Here is a 15,217-nt window from a genome sequence, read left to right as displayed (position 1 = left end):
TGTTTTCATAAGATTTTCAATAACATTGGTTATTACATTGTATTATATAAGTCATTAACACAGATAGCAGGAATAATGATAATTTATCTAGAATGGGTGGTAACACCTACCTCTAATCAGGTTCCCTCACAATTTAGTATTTATTTAAAATTAGATAATATTTGCACTTACCAACGCTTGTCACTTGTAGATACAAGTACTAACAATAGCTCAGCCAGCAGGTTGGTGGTTTATTAGCCATTTAATTTTAATTTGCACTGACAGAACGCCCGTTGGAGCGACTGCGCTTGCGCAAGGAAGGCTGCAACGTACTGATGGGAATTTCGGCTCTTTTCAGGGAGTCGGATCATTTGGCTCAGCTCACCGATAAGAACCGACTCTTTCGACTCCCTAATGAATCTTTTTTTTCTGAAACAAGACACCAATGATTGTTCATACTTCCCTACCCAGTGTATATACTGTTAAATGAAATCGCACTCTTCCTTCCTTCTAATTAACAAAATGACATTATTTTGCATTATTTTTTATATACTTTTAAACAGCAATGCGTCATGTATGCTTTCACAAATACACATTCATTTATATTATTGTGCCTGTTGTATTTGAAAATTCGATTATATTTAGCGAGGTAATTATTAAGATAATTTTAAAACCCCAGCTACTTTAATGAAAGTTTAGCGCAAATGTGTAGCAAAAGAAAGGAAAAAGACTCTCATGCGGGAGTCGACTCTCACCAAAAAGAACCGACTCCTTTGCAAACGACACATTGCTAGTATCCAGACGATACTGAACCACCTGAGGAGGCTGGAGCCTGTGTAACTTCTTCAACTCTACCTGCAGCACGTATGGAAAGTTACTGTGCGATTTTTCAGACATGGATATGAGGATTTAAAGGTGTGCTTTGTGTACAATGTTCATTCGTGTAACTAATCTGCACATTTTTGCTTTTTTAGTTAATAATCTGAAGACTGTGGAAACGCTAAGGTTTTCTAGGATGTAGGCTGAACGACGAATTATTTCATATGAAATTCGAAGAATGCTAAGAAAAGTATAAAATGACGAATGTAAGTATTTTTCTTAACATGTAACGTTATATTTTTGTGCTTATTGAGACAGTAGTATCCCACTGTAAACATTTGAGATATATATATATATATATATGTATCTTAGTTCAGTAATATTTCTGTATACCGACTAAAAAATTAAGAATAATAGTGATGTGCTTTTGTAGGTAAAATGAAATGAGTTCTGGCTGAATGATGAAATTATAAGCGCCTCATTAATATATCTTTATATTTCCATAAAGTTAGCTCACGCGCTGTAAAGCGTTGCTAGGATACAGCGCCTCATTTGCATATGTTACAGGTGGATTAAACGCCTCAGGTAAAAAAATAAAGAAGTACAGCTGGAAGAAATTCAAGCGAAATGGACGCTAAATATGGGTATAACACTAATACAAATGAAATGTTGACTTTAACACAGGTAAGAAACAGGTATAATGTTGATAAAGTTCAATTAATACAGGTAAAAATGCAGGTAAAAAATATTCCAAAAGGAAAAAGTGGATTAAACACAGCTAAAATGCTAATATAAGCAGGAGGCAGACAAAACTCAAGTAAAAGATAAATGAACAGATAGACTAAACACAGGCAAGAAAATATAAATGAAATTAATATGAGAAAGGCAGAAGGTAGACTGGTACAGGTTGTTAGTTGGTTAAACACAGGCAGAAGACTAATAAAAGACATACTAAACATGGGTAAAACAATAATACAGGCAAAATGAAACACACGGAAGGTCAACACACAAGCAGAGCACTAATACAGGCAAAATCGTTTTGCTTGTTTGTTTTGTTTGTTTTTTTAACTAACCTTGACAGTTACACCAGATATACCAATAGAAGTAAAAAGACTAAACACAGATAAAAGCAGATGAAATACAGGTTAAAGATCAATACAGATAAATGGTAGAGAAGTTATGCAGATAAACATGAATATTAAATTGAAAGCTGGACTAAACATTAATATAGCCAGGAAGTAAATGAAATATAGCTAAAAGATAAACTAACACAGGTAAAAGATGGACTAAACACAAGAAAGAGGCAGTACGTGGACTCATATAGCTTGGATGTAGACCAAACACAAGCAGAAGACTAATAAAAGTAAAAGGTATGCTGAATGCAGATGAAATAGTATTAAAATGATATTAGGTCTAACCCTAATGCAGATAAAATATAAACTAACACATGCAAAAGGCAGGTGATACAATTTTGATAGTTTAAACACAACTAAAAAGATTAATAGAAGACAAAGAAAGACTAAACACATATAAAACATAGAGTAATACAGGTAAAAGACTGATACAGGTACAGGGTGGACTAAACACCGGCCCGACTCAGCAGGAGCGTACTACGTGACAGCAGATTTGTGGTTTTATTTGCTAGGCAACCCAATTACTTTGCTCATTTTCCACATTGATTGGCACAAAGAACTCCTCCCTAGAGTTAAACAGGTCTCTCTTTAATCAGGTTGCTTAGTTTGCTTGTACAACAAACCTGAATTGAAATTTTACTTAGTATTTTGTTCTCCAGGGAAAATCAAGTTCATGAACTGAAAGTGCCCGTGGATAGGGTAGTAAGCTGTTTTACCCCTAGGCATGTGTACCTAGAACACAATCAGCTATATCCTGAAGCTGTGTAAGAAGTGGCTTCATTTTACATGCTTCAACAGTAACATTTTCCTGGGTAAACAATGAATTATCATTTGGACTTGCAGCTTCAGTGAATATAGAAACTTTATTATATTCTCATTTCACTGGCAAATGAGACTGAGTTGAAGATTATCTCTGTAAGACAGAAGCATCCTGTATTAGAGAGCTCAAACTGCAGGCTGCAGAGGTATAAATATGCACTGAGTCAGAGCAGTGCGCATGACTGAATGAATTCGGGCATCTCTGCATTGGTAAATTACAGTATCACATGGCCAGTGCTTTAGTGTTTAGTTATCAAATGACTTTTCTTTAGCACTTTCCAGTGAATAAAGCATGACCTCTGTGAGGCCTCTGAGCTTGTCAGTCCCAGTGAAAAAGGCAGGGCTTGTATGTCTTTCAGTCCCAGTGAAGGAGGCATGGCCTCTGTGCTAGTAAGTACCAGTGAAGGTGTGGTCTCTTTGTCTGCCAGTCACAATGAAGGAGGCGTGGCCTCTGGTGGTCAATCTCCCTAAAGGGGGCATGGCCTGAGTGCCTGTCAGTGCCAGTCATGATGGTGAAGCATCTGTGCTTTTTAGTGCCAGTGAAGAAGGCATGATCTGTGTGCCTGTCAGTTTCATTAAGGGAGATATTGCCTTGGTGCATCTCACCCTCAGTGAAGGAGGTGTGGTCTCTGTGCCTGTCAGGTTCGGTGAGAGAGGTGTGGCCTTGGTACATGTCATCCCCAGTGAAGGAGATGTGGTTTTTCTACCTGTCAGGTTTAGTGCTAATCAGGTTCAGTGTGGCCTACTGTATGTGCATGTCAGTACTAGTGAAGGAGATTTGTTTATCAGTCCCACTAAAAGGTCCTTGACTTGTATACCTGTCAGTCTCAGTGCAGGAAACAAGGCCTATGTGCTAGTCAGGTCCACTAAAGGAGGCATGGCGTCTGTGCTTCTCAGTCCCAGTGAAAGAAGTGTGGCATCATGCTGATCCACACAAGCACTATTTTTCATTCAAATTCAAACTGACAGTCATACTGTACTTCATTGAAACAGAGTATGATAAATAGCATATCATACTACATGCAACTGTTGGCTGTTTTAAGTGCATCTTGTTTATATCATTTATGCACACTCTTTTGGCAGGCTAGAACAAAAATACACAAGGCTGGTTCCCAAAAGCCAGATAAAGTTTTCTTAGATTAAATGGTAATAAAAAAATGAACCTTGCATTTAAAGAATGAAGGACAATATAAATAATAATGTTAAATGCAATCAAGATTTCATTTCATAGGCAAAGACAGGGCATCAGATAGCCATCACAACCTTGTAAAGCTAACTCACTCCTTTCCAGGTCAGCTGTTTCGAGCGGCGTTTCAGACGCACAGTGCCGACGCGGGGAGGAAGCAGCAACGACCTCGTCACAGCACCAGTTCACTCTAGAGTGAACGGATGGTCCTCACCACTTCATGTTCTCCAGCCAGTGGCGTGGCTCATATACTGCTTCATGGGTATTGTAGGCTTTGGAGTTTATATCCCACTCCTGCCTCCACCATGGAACTACATTTCATACGGAGTATCCTGCTCAGTTTTTGATGTACTTTTACTGTAGCCTACTGTTATTTAAGTAAATGGGTTAATGTTAGGTTTCAGGCATGCCAATAATCAACTGAGTCTATAATGTACATATTCAGATTTGGGTTCCAGTACAGATAAAATCTTATATCAATTAACTGTAATTGCTGAAATTCAGAATTTAATTCACAATAGGCTGTCTCATTCTCCTCTTCACAACAGACACACACAGAGTTGTAGGTAATAGTCCAAATGTATGTAGTTTGGAAAATTAGAATTGGAAAATACACTGAGAGTAACATGACCCAGACAGTGATGGTTCTTTTATAGAAGGAATGAAGCAGGTTGTGTAACAATCCACAATGCCTAAAATGTCTTCAATTGACCCTCTTCCTTCTCTGACACTCTCTGAATTCACACAAAGCCTGCTTTCAGTTCACAAACTATGACTTGTTCAGTTTACCTTGTGTCTTGATGTAGTATAAAACCTTAACATACTTCTAACCAGGTAATCGGTACAGCCTTTGTCCTGCACTTGTTGACTCATCTGGCAGCGGTGACCATGGATCCAGCCGACTATGCTGTGCGTGTGAAGAAGGATTACTCCAGCCCTGTGCCTGTGTTCGACAGGAAGAAACAACCACATGTCATACACAATCAGCACTGCAACCTGTGTGATGTCGATGTGTACGTACAGTATAAGGCTAGTCATGGTCTCTTATGTTACTGTATTTGTTTTAATAATGTATTATTAGAGCCAACGTTGGTGCCTTGCACAACACCTTTTAACACTCAACTGTTTTAGGAATAAGCTAGTTTAAATAAGTTCAGGTAGACTAGCTAACTCTATATCACCTACAGATTTTAATGTAGATTTGAAAACTACTGGCAGTCCTAATGTTCCCTGGAGCACTGTTTCAGAGTTTAGGGGTCATGAAAATCATCTTTCATTGGCATTGCTGTGAAAACTCCTCCGAATAAACAGTAAGTCTGCATCAGCTGAGCAAGTTCTCAGTATGGGTTATACTGCTTCAGTAAATCAACAGGTTATGCCACAGCTGAACCATTCATTATGCCACAGCTAAACCAGTCACTGCTTTAAATGTGGCAAACTAGTCTTGACTTAATAGGTCGTCAGTGTAGGTTTTCCTGGTAAGGACGTGGGCGTCATGTAGGGTTAGCATATGTCTTATTATGTATCCACCAATTGGTGCAGTCCATCTGCCTGTCTGAGATTCTCGTTACCACAATATCTCAAGAATGTTTGTAGGATTTATAAGGAATTATCAATGTAACCAGCAGAAACTGATTACATTTTGGAACTGATCCAAAGATCAACAGCTTCAATAGCTTCCTTCCTGTTTAAGTGTATTTTAAGGGTATTTAAGGCATACAAATTAATAAGGAGAAGGATGGAGACATCCCTGTTGATGGTCTTGGCCTCAAGTTCTACTGGTTTTACTATGTTTCTCAAATAATAATCCATTTTAGAGATCTACATGTTTTAGAGAATCAAATGATAATCTTGAGTCTAGAGTTACACCCAAGTCCCTAAATGTAGCTATATGTTTCACAGAAAAGCAGTCAAGCTCTCATTTGAAATCAGCAACTGGAAATCAGCAGTACCCAACATCAGTATTTCTGTTTTATTAAAATTTAGTGGAAGGACGTTTCACTTAATACAAGCTTTTATATCTTTGACACAGTCTTGACATATGAATCTGGCCGAAGTGATAAATATAATTGGTAAGTAACTGATAAATATAATCTTCTGTGTAGTGGAAGCCTTATGTTTGTGAAATGCATGCCCATTAAAGGGAAAATAGTAGGTGACCTAGAAAAGAGCCTTGTGGGACACCATATTGCACTTTTTTTTACATGGTAAAGAATCTCTGATAATGTTAACAAACTGGTAACATTTTGTCAAGTAAGATCTGAACCCGTCTACACCAGTATGATCTGTCGACACCATACTGTTTAGTATCTTATTTAATATTTATACAACAGATGGCGCTATAGTTAAGACCAAGTGAATATTTTAACAACTCTTTAACCCCGAAGAAATAGTAAGAGGCAAATTTTTGTTCAGCTAGTATGTATTGTATCCTTGCTGTGCTATAGTATATTTTCATAGACACACTCTGCTTTTTATTTATATATACAGTGCAAAATATCATCACATCAGCCACAGATATCAGTGACGTAGTGGCAGCAAGTTCGGAGCACCAGGCACACACAAAACCACACCACTAATTCCTACAAATCCAAAACATTTTGAATAATCATAAAGACCTTTAATTTGTGGATAACTGTTTTATTGTATATACTGCATGGAGTATTAAGTTTACAGAAGTAAACAGTAGCAGCTGATTGACAGAAAGTATGTTGGACAGTGTAATTTTCAATCTATGGTTTTATAATACAGCATTGTAATGTGACTGTAAGGTATTAATTATCACCTCACAGTGGGAGCATTGTGTGCTGTATTGCTGTTTTCACTATAACTGTTGCTACAACAAAGAGAAGCCCAGCATCCTGTCTGAGTCAGCTTGTTTACTGTCTCTCTGCAGGGGATCTAAAGTGAAACACTGCGGCAGCTGCAACAAGTGCATTGCAGATTTTGACCACCACTGCAAATGGCTCAACAACTGTGTAGGAAGGAGGAACTACTGGTAAATATCCAGAACAGAAATATCCTTTTGCAAGAGAAATTATTATTAATATAGTTTGTAGTGTTTCCTACAGATCCTGTGTTTTCTGTCCCCAGGCTATTTTTTGTGACTGTCCTTTCGGCTGTTTGCGGAGTGTTCCTCCTCATCCTGGTCATCTCATTCGTCTTCATTGAACACTTTGTGAATCCTGCAGTTCTTCGAACAGCAGCAGCTTTTCAAGGTGAAAACGTGAGCCACCCTTTTACCCCATGTCTTCATCAGTCCCTCATACCTTATACGCATCTTGGTGTTACATCTCACATGCATGTTGCATCCCAAATAAGCGTGAAGTAGATTTAATAAAGTTTTTAGGACACTCTCTAGGCAACAGAATGGAAGCCAGTAGAGTCAGAGTTCAGTTTAACAAACCTAAATTCTCTGGCAACATGGTTTTAAAAATTCTTTGTTATACTAACATGCACAAGCAGCACACTTATTTCGTCTGGTTTAAAATGAGCCGCTCTCATTCACTGATTACTACCCAACAGTAGGGGTGGGCTTATTAACCCTTCATGGTTGTGAGCTTTGCCAGTAAAGCTTGGCAATAGGTTTGGCAGATATTACTGTTTGAACTTCAGTGAGATTTTATGTGCAAAAACTATTTAGAACTGTCATTCAATAAGTATAAATAATATGAGTATTGTAAAAACTTTAATTAATGACACCAAAATACAACTTGCATACCATTTTACAGTACTAGGTATAGAGTGTTATTAGCAGCCATTCTACGATTTCTCATGAGGTAGGAGATGCAATTAGCACACATAAACTACAATAAATGGAGTATATAAAATGTTAAAACATTCTTCTAGGTGCAGTTTTGTTCATGGTTGCTCAGGCAGAAAGAGGCTGAATGAACCAGAGAGAAGTCATGTCAGTTATTCCATGTACGCTAAGAGGGAGTCTCGGAAGGTGTCAGCACAGTGTATTCTTTTATGACAACGGAAATAGCAACAGGTGACAAATGCAAAAAAAAAAAAAAAAAAAACTGGATTCCACCCAAAATAGCACAAAAACAAAGCCTTTTACACAAAAAGAAAGCCCAAGGTGTGTTATTAAAGTTTAGTATGGCTAACAGTGTTTGCACAATGCTAAAAGGCACTTTATATTATCTGAATTAGCATTTTCATGTGTTATTAAATACACTATATTACCAAAAGTATTCGGTCACCCATCCAAATGATCGGAATCAGGTGTCCTAATCACTTGGCCTGGCCACAAGTGTATAAAATCAAGCACTTAGGCATGCAGACTGTTTTTACAAACATTTGTGAAAGAATGGGCCGCTCTCAGGAGCTCAGTGAATTCCAGCGTGGAACTGTCATAGGATGCCACCTGTGCAACAAATCCAGTCGTGAAATTTCCTCGCTCCTAAATATTCCACAGTCAACTGTCAGCTTTATCATAACAAAATGGAAGAGTTTGGGAACAACAGCAACTCAGCCACGAAGTGGTAGGCCACGTAAACTGACGGAGAGGGGTCAGCGGATGCTGAAGCGCATAGTGCAAAGAGGTCGTCGACTTTCTTCACAGTCAATTGCTACAGAGCTCCAAACTTCATGTGACCTTCAGATTAGCCCAAGTACAGTACGCAGAGAGCTTCATGGAATGGGTTTCCATGGCCGAGCAGCTGCATCCAAGCCACACATCACCAAGTGCAATGCAAAGCGTCGGATGCAGTGGTGTAAAGCACGCCGCCACTGGACTCTAGAGCAGTGGAGACGCGTTCTCTGGAGTGATAAATCACGCTTTTCCATCTGGCAATCTGATGGACGAGTCTGGGTTTGGAGGTTGCCAGGAGAACGGTACATTTCGGACTGCATTGTGCCGAGTGTGAAATTATGGTGTGAGGTTGTTTTTCAGGAGTTGGGCTTGGCCCCTTAGTTCCAGTGAAAGGAACTTTGAATGCTTCAGGATACCAAAACATTTTGGACAATTCCATGCTCCCAACCTTGTGGGAACAGTTTGGAGCGGGCCCCTTCCTCTTCCAACATGACTGTGCACCAGTGCACAAAGCAAGGTCCATAAAGACATGGATGACAGAGTCTGGTGTGGATGAACTTGACTGGCCTGCACAGAGTCCTGACCTGAACCCGATAGAACACCTTTGGGATGAATTAGAGCGGAGACTGAGAGCCAGGCCTTCTCGACCAACATCAGTGTGTGAACTCACCAATGCGCTTTTGGAAGAATGGTCAAAAATTCCTATAAACACACTCCTCGACCTTGTGGACAGCCTTCCCAGAAGAGTTGAAGCTGTAATAGCTGCAAAAGGTGGACCGACATCATATTGAACCCTATGGGTTAGGAATGGGATAGCACTTAAGTTCATATGTGAGTCAAGGCAGGTGACCGAATACTTTTGGTAATATAGTGTATGAAATTAATGTGTGATTAAGTGTTACTCTGTAATTTCTCTACACAGCTGTTAATGGAAGCATGACATGGTTAGTATTCCTGCCTTTAGCACCAGTACAGACCACTTCTGCCAGTCTTCTCGTGTTGGCTGTCATCACTGTCATCATCGCACTCGCCTCATTCCTACTGCTGTGCCACTTACTGATCTTCCACATATACCTGTGTGAGTGCTATGTCTCAGGGGTTTTCAGAAAGATATGTTCACCTAGTCATTTGCTTAACCAAGTCATTAAATGAAATCTATCTATTTAGTCATTAGGTTGTTAATTTGGCCAAAGGAAACTTATACTGACTTATACTTAACATATACAGTGTCTATAATAAGCTAAAAGACACATAATAATATACACTGGGCTTACTAATTGTACTAGCCAAAATAAGATGTTTTCATCATGCATGATTCACCTTTTTTGACATATGTGTGTACCAGCAACATTACCACTATATTTTCCTGACCCCTATGGCTTCCCAGGCTCTGCACCCTGTCTGACTCTTTTTGCTTTCCACTTTCCTCTTTCCACATTAGATCATTGTTTCCTGCCCTCATTAAAAAATGATCTGCCTGGTGAATACTTAACTTTTCTCGCTTTACTTAATCATGTCCCTCATTACCCCTCATTGATTTCTGTATTTATCTGCACTTATACATTCCTTAGCACAAGTCTAAATCTTGTTTTGTCAGTTTTGTTCCTTTTGATGTTGTTTCCAACATCCTTGTTACTGTGTTTCCTATACTGATGCTCCAAATAGTTTTGAACTGTTCAAGCAAAAAGAAACAATTGCTGTAAAATAATCAGTAATCGCAACCTGGATTTTTCTTATTGCTAGCAATATCAGAGAAGTTTAAAGTTTTGTTGTCATCTGGAGTTAAGTAAGCCCTATTCAACTAGGATTTGTTTTTCAAATGATGTATTTAATAAAGTCTTTTGACTGTATTTGGACTGTAATATCCAGAAATACTTTCTCTTAATCTGCATGAAAAACAACTGAATACAGTGAATAGGAAAGGTCGGAAAATTTATACTGATCAGCCACATATACTGTCCCTCCTCTCTCTTTCTCTCTCTCTCTCTCTCTCTCTCTGTAGTATATAAAGGCATGACCACGTATGAGTACATAATGAAGCAGCGGCAGATGCAGAGCTCCAGGCAGCAGGAGGAAGGAACCACACAGCCATCCTCCTCTAACGGAGATGCATCTCGGGTAACATCATCCAGCCACACCTGAGACTTCATAACATCACGTTTCTTTATTACTCTCACTCTCAACCTTCAGGCTCTGGTAGCTCACCTTAAAACAGTGTAACATTTTAACCTTATAACCCTCTGCTTGTGTCCCATTGTTCCTGGTCATCTCTTTATATATCAATCCAGCTGTAGAAAATACAGTACATTTAATATTTATCTCAAACTGTCTTGATGGGAATGAAAATCAGTGATGGAGGGAATTAGATAGCGCTCCAATTTACAAACACTACTACACTACGTGTTCACTACAGAACCTGTGCTGAGTGAACTACGTTTCATGTTTAATGTGTTTTATTCCATTCTTTAAAGATAAATAAACTCAACTAAACTGATGTTTTACTGCCTTATGACCAGATTCTGTTTGTTATATTTTTCACCGATTCTTCTGTGAATAATATTATAGTCTACATATAGTCTACGGTATTGTGGCCCTGCTCTGTACCATAATGCTTATGATATTTACTTTCCTTGTCTCAGAACCCTGGACTTTTCAAGATGTCTCTAGGGTGTAATGCACCATTGTCTGGCAAATCAAGGTAAACTTCAGAGTATTCGTGAGTAAACATATAGGCGAAGGGTTTTAGCTAGATAGGTAAGTCACCCTAAACCATGTGTTTTATGATTAAATTCCTTTTGGGTGAATTAATATGACTGGTTAAAATGTGAAACTTGTCACTGCTGACATGTGGACATGGTTTTAAGAAACAGCTATATTAAAAACAGCATCATAAAATATAAGAGCCAACTGTGTTGCAATATGCAGAAGAGTATATTAAATTCTGGTGCATTTAGAATTGCATAATCATATAATTTGGATCATTGTCTAATGATGTTTCATTTTGCAATATTGCCATTTAGAGTAATTTATTATTCAATAGAGAAAACTCTGGTCTTTCAAACAACTTTACATGGGTATCATTGCCACTGATAACAAAGCTTTTTAAAATGAATTAAACCTGGAGTTTCATTTCATAATTTCCTTAGCAATATGCAACATGGTTCTTGCAAACAACTTGTATTCATCTGCAATCAAATTAGAACTGTTGGCTGAACTATTTCTTTAATACGTTTTTCCCTCTCTTTAGTATCTTCAAGTACCAAGACAGAGGACAGTCAACTGTCTCAAGAACAATCTGTTCTAAGGTTCATTAAGATCATTAAGATTAGCACTTTTCTATCTAGCATTACTGTATACAGATGTGGTGCTGAAACTAATTCTCACTGCAGACAAAACCTCAATCAGCTGATGGAGAGAACTGTCCAAACTATGGCTCAGAATCAGCACTACAAGTGATACCAGGTAGTATCAATTCTTTTTTTTTTCATAAAAGTAACATCTCACAAGTGGTACAATTTATTGATTTATGATTTATCTAAAACAAATTAGGCAGAATTCAGGCTAGGCAGTGCTGAGCATTTGTGCCTTTGAACCTTAACCACTGATCTAAACATTTACAGCCACAGTACATAGGATTTTTTTGGTTAAAAATAGAAAAACAAACAATATGGAGGTAGAGGAGAAAAAAAATACTCTAAAGCACGATGCTCCTGAGCTGACAATCCTGACAATCCTGTAACAGTAAATTCATGAAGTCAGGGCTGTCAGGCTCGACTTGCTGGGAAATTTCAAATACACACATTATACATCAAGCTCAAGATATATCAAGATATACCGTATATTGTAGAACCTGAAAGGAGTACAGCCAAAGATGCATCCCCAGATTTCCATTACAGCAAAACACAGAGCTGAAAGCATAATAACAGAGAAGGTTTTGCCCTTCAAACTGTCTTTGAGACACATAGCTCTCGATAATCATCTTGAAAGAGACACCCTTGTGGAAAGCTTGTAAACTCGCAGTACAGAACAAAAAAAGAAATGAAAGATTTAAAATGCCAATGAACCATGCAATTAAATATATCTTCATAACACAGTAAGAACAATACAATTCAACAAAATATTCCTGATTATGATGGTAAAATATATTACAGAAAATAAAAGACCATAACACAATAAAATAAATAAATAAAACAGTCAAGCAAAGCAAGTACAAACTGAAGGAAAGGGGTTCAAATAATGAATTTGAGCTGAAAACCAAACCTTTTCCAAAACCTCACTCTAATGTGTCATTTCTCCTGGTGTGTTGGTTTCAGGTGCAGCGCCAGTGGATTGGAGAGTGAGTATGAGACGGATGGAGAGACCATCGACTGAACAAAGTGAAGACCCCATTGCTCAGAATCCTCTCAGCACCTCCATCGTAGACACCACTGAGGTTCATCAGCAGCATATACACTGAGCAACAGCAGTGACACTGAACTGCTCATAAGCTACTGCTGCAAGTATATCCAGCTATTCTGTGGAAACACACTTAAGACACACATACAGAATGAACTGTTTCACCGACTGAGCCTCTGTAATTTTGCACACATCCTTTTTACAAGCACAGGACATGAAAACTCTCCGTTTTTATTTCGGATTACTATGCATCTTTTCCTGCATGTGTTCATTCATCTTCAGTAAGTGCTTTATCCTGGTCAGTATCATGGTGGATCTGGAGCCTATGCCAGGAACACTGGGCATGAGGTGGGGATACCAGTCCATCACAGGGCACTATGCACACACATTCACAACTAGCAGCAATTTAGCATGTTCTGTCCACCTACTGGCATTTTTTGGGAGGTGAGAGGAAACAAGTGAACCAGAGGAAACCCACACAAACACAAGGAGAACATGTGAAACAACACACAGACAGTATCCCAAACACTGGCTTGAACCAGGGACCCTGGAGCTGCAAGGTGTCAATGCTACCCGCTGTTCCACCATGCTGAACAGATGACTAGACATGTGTTCACTATATTTTTGCACATTAATGTTTGTACCTATGTTTGATAATAAATGTTAAAACGTATTTTAAAAAGCCATGACCGTGCATTTTGATCCTGACCACATGATGGAGCTATTGAGTGATCATTTCTGTATTTACAGTTCCCAGAAGGGTGTTCGCTGCAGGATTACTCACTCCTTGTTTCTCGGCTTTGTTGTTCAAGGCATATAAAATTGTGCAAAAAAATGCACTTTTATTCTTAAACCGCACACTTAACTATCTAGGACCTGTAATTTTGCAGGGTGGTCCTGTCTCAAATCAAACACTGACATTCTGTGCTAAATGACAGGACAGATCGCCAAATAGTACCTCATGCAATGATGTTGTTCCACCAGAACAGCCTCCCTTCTGTGCTTGGGACGTATCCGAAACTGCACTATATTTACTATATAGTGCACTATTTTGGGAGTTTTGCCATTTTTATCCATGCCAGAAAGCATAGTGGAGTATACTCAGTGCACACTGAAATCCCAGCATGCACTTCAGGTTAGTTTCCAAATGATGTACCCTAAAGCTGGACTGTTCAACAGGCTGCTACAAATTAAGAGTAAGAAGAAACTAAGAAAGAAGAATGTAAGAAAACGTAAAATATGACGAAACGCCAGAAATGTAGACATATGAAATTCATTGTGTATTTTGTTGTGTATATTGTGTATGTTGTTTGTTAAACAATTTTAAAGGGGTTCCCAAGATTAGCACAGCACTAGGCATGGGGCCAAAGATGAATACTAAAATTTGACTTTTGACATCAGTACTATGTCAAGATTACATAACATTTACAACTACCTATCAAGATGAGTGCAGGAAATTGTACAGACTACAATTCTGTTTCAGTTTGTAAGGTCAACAGTTCATTTGTATTATAAGAATATTGACAAGAATAGACTGGTAAATTAATCAGACATTATTTTTAACATCCAGAACAATGCCGGAACACGACACTGGTTTTTATGTGGTAATGATGCTCTTAGTACAACTGATTATATATATATATATATATATATATATATATATATATATATATATAGCCCAAGATGTTAGTTACAGTGTAACTCAAGTCCCAGTCAATGATCTCACCAAAACTGGACAGTCTAAGATTGGAAAAAGACCAGGCGACATTGCGGTGAGGCTGTGCCCACTGTAGCCTCAGATTCCTGTTCTTGGCTGACAGGAGCGGAACCCAATTTGGTTTTCCGCTGTTGTAGCTCATCCACCTCAACGTTCAACATGTTGTGTATTCTGAGATACTTTACTGCTCACTACGGTTGTAAAGAGCGGTTGAGTTACTGTAGACTTCCTGTCAGCTCGAACCAGCCTGGCCATTCTCTACTGACCTCTTTCATCAACAAGTCATTTCCATCCATAGAACTGCCCCTCACTGGATTTTTTTTTGCACCCTGACTGCTGTACATAAAAATCCCAGGAGATCAGAAGTTTCTGGAACACTCAAACCAACCTGTGTGCCTCTAACAGCCATGCCACAATCAAAGCCACGGAGATCACATTTTTCCCCATTCTGGTGTGATGTGAACATTAACTGTAGCTCTTGACCTGTATCTGCATGACGTTATGCATTACGCTACTGCCACCTGACTGCCTGATTGGATAACTCCGTAAACGTGCAGGTGTACAAGCGTTCCTATTAAAATGGACGGTAAGCGTATATACAGGCTTCCAGTCAGTGCTTGTTCAGTAGG

General features: G+C 38.7%; 1 protein-coding gene across 2 annotated transcripts; it reads left to right on the top strand.

Moving 5' to 3' along the window:
• Positions 1-25: 25 nt before the first annotated feature.
• On the top strand, positions 26-13,544 carry zdhhc11 (zinc finger DHHC-type containing 11). Of its 2 annotated transcripts, XM_026924689.3 has the most exons (12): positions 26-843; positions 954-1,064; positions 4,042-4,263; positions 4,771-4,949; positions 6,833-6,934; positions 7,030-7,154; positions 9,399-9,554; positions 10,479-10,594; positions 11,116-11,174; positions 11,724-11,781; positions 11,866-11,938; positions 12,790-13,544. In XM_026924689.3, exons 2-12 carry the CDS (start codon positions 1,056-1,058, stop codon positions 12,930-12,932), a joined length of 1,242 nt encoding a protein of 413 aa, XP_026780490.3. In that variant the 5' UTR covers positions 26-843; positions 954-1,055; the 3' UTR covers positions 12,933-13,544. The 2 variants fall into 2 exon arrangements, with proteins under 2 accessions (XP_026780490.3, XP_053084082.1); XM_053228107.1 differs by lacking the exon at positions 9,399-9,554 and having other exon boundaries at positions 26-1,064.
• The last annotated feature ends 1,673 nt before the right edge of the window (positions 13,545-15,217 follow it).

The sequence above is a fragment of the Pangasianodon hypophthalmus genome, chromosome 22 (genome assembly GCF_027358585.1).
Source record: "Pangasianodon hypophthalmus isolate fPanHyp1 chromosome 22, fPanHyp1.pri, whole genome shotgun sequence".
Lineage (NCBI taxonomy): Eukaryota > Metazoa > Chordata > Actinopteri > Siluriformes > Pangasiidae > Pangasianodon > Pangasianodon hypophthalmus.
The sequence above is the reverse complement of the archived record's forward strand: the minus strand, read 5'-3'. Positions and strand labels throughout refer to the sequence as shown.

Excerpts from the sequence above, each read along its gene's own strand:
- zdhhc11 (XM_026924689.3), top strand. Across the intron at positions 4,264-4,770 it reads GGAACTACATTTCATACGGA|GTAATCGGTACAGCCTTTGT; the intron begins GTATCCTGCTCA and ends ACTTCTAACCAG. Across the intron at positions 11,939-12,789 it reads AGCACTACAAGTGATACCAG|GTGCAGCGCCAGTGGATTGG; the intron begins GTAGTATCAATT and ends TGTTGGTTTCAG.